The sequence below is a fragment of the Heterodontus francisci genome, chromosome 34, assembly GCF_036365525.1.
Source record: "Heterodontus francisci isolate sHetFra1 chromosome 34, sHetFra1.hap1, whole genome shotgun sequence".
Classification (NCBI taxonomy): Eukaryota; Metazoa; Chordata; class Chondrichthyes; order Heterodontiformes; family Heterodontidae; genus Heterodontus; species Heterodontus francisci.
This window is the reverse complement of record NC_090404.1, coordinates 44,606,868-44,611,852: the sequence shown is the minus strand read 5'-3', so window position 1 is coordinate 44,611,852 and position 4,985 is coordinate 44,606,868. Positions and strand designations below refer to the sequence as shown.

The 4,985-nt window shown below is 40.9% G+C and overlaps 1 protein-coding gene across 1 annotated transcript; it reads right to left on the bottom strand.

The window, feature by feature from the left end:
* Positions 1–993: 993 nt before the first annotated feature.
* LOC137348871 (probable G-protein coupled receptor 139) lies at positions 994–2,999 on the bottom strand. Its single transcript, XM_068014104.1, has 2 exons — positions 2,819–2,999; positions 994–1,901 (listed from the first exon to the last, which is right to left on the bottom strand). The coding sequence occupies exons 1-2, from the start codon at positions 2,997–2,999 to the stop codon at positions 994–996; spliced, it is 1,089 nt and encodes a 362-aa protein (XP_067870205.1).
* Positions 3,000–4,985: the final 1,986 nt, after the last annotated feature.

Sequence of the window (4,985 nt, the reverse complement as noted above, 5' to 3'; positions counted from 1 at the left end):
TGAAAATTAGACAGATTCCATTGATAGGATGTCATTTTGGGATACCATATGTGAAATTTGAGACATGTCGTGTGGTAATTGTAGCATTGCTTGCAAGGAACAAGTGACTTTGTAAATATGGTTCCTAAGTCTCTCCACCACTGGGGCTTTCCTCGCTTCATGTCTCGGTCTGTTGTAGGCTACTTTATATCGATTGCTATGATTAGTCAAAAACTCTATTAACATTGAATTATGGGACTACTGGAATAATAGAAGGCAAAGTGACTGGTGTGTACCGTCGATAGGGAAGATAATCACGGAATTCTGTGATTCTGTGATAATATCCTCATTTAATTTGATGAGCTTCTTTTTTATGATTTGAGTATTTATTGTTTGCATCCCTTTTCAAAAGAGGGCACTTTTGTTTGAATAATTTTGTTTTGTGTGATGTCACAGGGATGTTGTCCTAATTGGCCATTGGAAAGAGTAGAAGGCGAACTAGATGATGTTTTGTGTCTTTCCTCCAGCATTTCCTCTGTTCCTATGTTTATGGACATATGAGTGCGTCTGTGAGGCGGTGCCGAATGTGTGAGAACAATGCACGGGACATTAAACGTTTTAATTTCAAAGTCTATCCTACACTTAAGACCCGAAACTTTCCCATGAGGGATATTGATGTCCCTTCATTGAGCAGTTGAACTTGATACAAAATAACAGATCAGAGGCTGGACGCTGTCGTCCACAAGAACATAGCGATACTTCTGGGCCCTTGGGGCTGATGGGAATATACTAAGCTAGAGTCAGCACGGGAAGAGAACTGGAAACTAAACAACAGCATGTTACAACACTGAATTGTGTGATGTGGCATTGCTTATGCTTTCTTAAATTCACACAATGGATAAGGATTTCAAAGCGAGTGATTATTGTTCTGCAAGGGGAGGTCGTGTGTGACATGGGCAAGCACAGGTTGGATGGAATATAACGTGCAATTCATGTTGGATTGTACTTTTCCCATCATTTAAACAAGTTAACAGTAAGTTTCAGTTGATATTTCGCTCCATTCTTTAACTCCTCTCTAAATTTTCTCTGGGTCCCTGCATATACAAACGGATTGATGCAGGAACTCAAAAGCTGAAGCATATATCCGCCTTCCTGCAGAATAAAATTTGTTTGATTGAAGTTGGAACTAGGAAAATAACTAAGTTTTGCAATTCGGACATAAAGGAAATTTACAATAAGTAACAAATATAACAGGATGAAACTGCCCGAGATGGCAAAGAGTAAAACAATGGAGTTTCTCCGCTTCTCCATCTCTGGGTCACTCTGAGTCTCTCCATTGCTGTGGGCCCGGAGTCTCCTGCGGGCTCTATTCGCTTCTCGAATGTATATGACAGTCAGAGCATTGAGCAATAAGATCAGAATGAATGGGAGACAAGGGGTTAAAATGCGATGAATCCAGTCAAATGCGGCCCATGCAAGTGAGGTATAAAATATTAATTTTGTGCTGCAGAACCAGGGTATACCGTTGATTATATACAAAGGTTCAAATATAAAATACCAGAAGCTGTTTTTTAAACAGCTCAATATGCAGACAGTTGCTATAACCAGTACCGCTGTTTTCTGTGTGCAGTATTTTATTTTCAGCTTCTGGCAACAAATGGCCACAAATCGATCAAACGTGAAAGTTACTGTTACCCAGACAGAACAGTCTATGATCGCATAGTTTAAGGCAACACAGAGACTGCATACTGGTGTGATTGACAGGTGACTGACTGGGAAATAAATACCAGCAATCCGGTTTAAAATCACAACGATCATCATGACCAGGAGATCCGACACTGCCATGGACATCAGGTAGTAAGTGATGCATCTGGAGAGACCGCATCTTCCTCGGGACAGGATCACAATCACTGTCAAGTTAGCTGTAATAGAGGCAGAAAGATGAAGAGAAAGAGAGTGTATGTGAGTGAGCGAGCGAGAACAGGAAAATTATTGGTCTGACACGGGACCAGTGGGCTGGCAGAGTGACACAGTGGTTAGCACCGCACAGCTCCAGTGACCCGGGTTCAGTTCTGGGTACTGCCTGTGCACAGTTTGCAAGTTCTCCCTGTGACTGCCTGGGTTTCTGCTGGGTGCTCCGGTTTCCTCCCACAGCCAAAGACTTGCAGGTTGATAGGTAAATTGACCATTGTAAATTGCACCTAGAGTAGGTAGATGGTAGAAGAATGGTGGGAATGTGATAGGGAATATGGGATTAATGTAGGATTAGTATAAATGTTGGTCAGCACAGACTCTGTGGGCCGAAGGGCCCGTTTGAGTGCTGTATCTCTCTATGACTCCCAACAAAATCATTCGTTTTACAGCATTCTGTTTGGAATTCACAGCTTTGGCACATAATCTGGAGTGAAAAACAATCGCATAACCTCTCTGGCACTTCTTTCCGCGTTAAAAATAATCATCTGGATTAAAAATTAGACAGGACAATAACATTGGAATGTAAAATAACACCATCACTCATACTGGACAACAAGAAAGGATCGTAAACCCATTGAAACCAACATGGGAACACCAAACAGACACAAAACTAACATCAGTCACATATTCTAGAAGATAGTTACGAGGGTAAATAATACAATAACCGACAATAAAAGTGGAAACTAACAGGAAAGTAGGGGAAAAATAACTGTATTTAAAACAGATTGTATCCTGCTGAGGACCTTAAAGGTCCTCATCCAATGCATTATTGTAAAATGATTAATTGCTGGCAAATTCTGCTGTTAACATGTTCGAAAGGACCCTCAAACAGAGAGAACGGAATGGACAGTTAATGTTTTCTCACTTTCCCGAGGGGATGTTGTTGAAGACACAGTGTGAAGGCTCTGACCGCTACTCCTGTTAGTCCCCTCGGATCTTTGGTCTCCATCTGTGCCCACAGAACTGGCAGGTGATGAGGTCTTATTTGGAGAAATGTTCCTTCGACAATGCAAAACGTTCTCAGTACTGCGTTGTGCTGTCTGCATAGATAATCAGCTTAATCCTATTGTGGATTTTGAAACTAAAATTTATTTACTCAGATGCGAGAGATGCTGCCAGTTATACAAATGGTGGAGAAAAGATTTAAAACTGGAATAGTCCAGGACATTACCAGGGGCTTGGAGCAGAAGGATCATTCACACTCAGTGGAGGTCACTGCAGAACAGTCAGCAGCAGCTAACGTGGAAGAGGACCCTAGTGTAAGTAGGTGGTAGGAGAATTGCGGGAAGGTTGGGATGTGAGAGGGAAAAGTGGGATTAATGTAGAATTAGTATAAATGGGTGGTTGATGGTCAGCGTGGACTCGTTGGGCCGATGGGCCTGTTTTGGTGCTGTATCTCTCTATGACTCAATGATTCTATGACCCTAGGAGAGCCGGGCTGAAGCCGTGTGGGTTAACTGTGAGCAGAAACACTGTGAACAGAAACACTGCTCTCGGTGAGTTTTGGGTAAGAGCCGATTCAATCATAAAACGGACACTTGTTACACTGTTTATATTTCTGTTAACAAGTCACTGCCTAATAATGTCCCTTCACTGAATAATTCCTGACATGCAGTTAGAAATTATTTAATTGTTGAATAATTTCAATCAATAAATTATATGCCAATGTCATTAATAAAGCAAAACACGGTGTGGTAACAGTGATAATACACCCACAGTAACAGTGTCAAGAACACAATAGAATTACATTTACACTGTGATAACAGTGTGATAATTCACCCACAGAAATTGTCAATAATACAATAAAACTACATTTACACTGTGAGAAGAATGTGATAATTCACCCACAGAAACAGTTTCAATAACATTTACACTGTGATAACAGTGTGATAATTACTCACTGTAACAGTGCCAATAACACAATAGAACTACATTTACACCGTGATAAAGGTGTGGTAATTCACCCACAGTAACAGCATTACTAGCACAATAGAACGAAACTTACACTGTGATAACAATGTGATAATTACTCACTGTAACAGTGTCAATAACACAATAGAACTACATTTACACCGTGATAAAGGTGTGATAATTCACCCACAGTAACAGCATTACTAGCACAATAGAACGAAACTTACACTGTGATAACAATGTGATAATTCACCCACATTAACAGTGTCAATAGTGCAATAGAATGACATTTACACGGTGAAAACAGAGTGATAATTCACCCACAGTATCAGTAACAATGAAACCATTTTAACTACATATACACCGTGGTATGACACACGGATAGGGGAGAACGTATGCAGTTATAAGGAATAAATTATGCTTTTAAACTGGCTAAATTACACCAGTTAACTGGAAAATGATACCACTAAAGAGGAGAAATTGTGCAGCCAAAGTGGAAAGTGACACTGGAAAGCAAGAGAAATTACACTGGCAATGTCAAGAAATTATACCAAATAAAGGGGAGAAATGACACCACAAAACGGGAGAAATTATAACAGTATTGACAAAAATTATATCAATAAATTTCCAAGAAAATATGTCATTAAATGGAGAAATAATGTTGTTTAAGTGGAAAAAAAATGAAATTGGATGGACACCTGACATCGACCTAGGCACCCGAAATGACAATGACAAACCCAGCCCTGTCGAGCCTGCAAAGTCCTCCTGACGAACATCTGGGGGCTTGTGCCAAAGTTGAGAGAGCTGTCCCACAGACTAGTCAAACAACAGCCTGGCATAGTCACACTTTTAGAATCATAACTTACAGACAATGTCCAAGGCACTGCCATCACCATCCCTGGGTATGTCATATCGCATCGGGAGAACAGACCCAGCAGAGGTAGTGGCACAGTGGTATACTGTGACGGAGTTGTCCTGGAAGCCTTCAACATCCACTCTAGACCTAATGAAGTCTCATGTCATCAGGTCAAACATGGGCAAGGAAACCTCCTTCTCATTACCACCCACCACCCTCTCTCAGCTAATCAGTCCATGTTGAACACCACTTGGAGGAAGCACTG

Bases quoted from the DNA above. Each gene is read 5' to 3' on its own strand.
- LOC137348871 (XM_068014104.1), bottom strand. From the start codon at position 2,999: ATGCAGACAGCACAACGCAGTACTGAGAACGTTTTGCATTGTCGAAGG. The intron at 1,902-2,818 runs GTGAGAAAACAT...CCTCTATTACAG, and splicing joins AACAACATCCCCTCGGGAAA to CTAACTTGACAGTGATTGTG.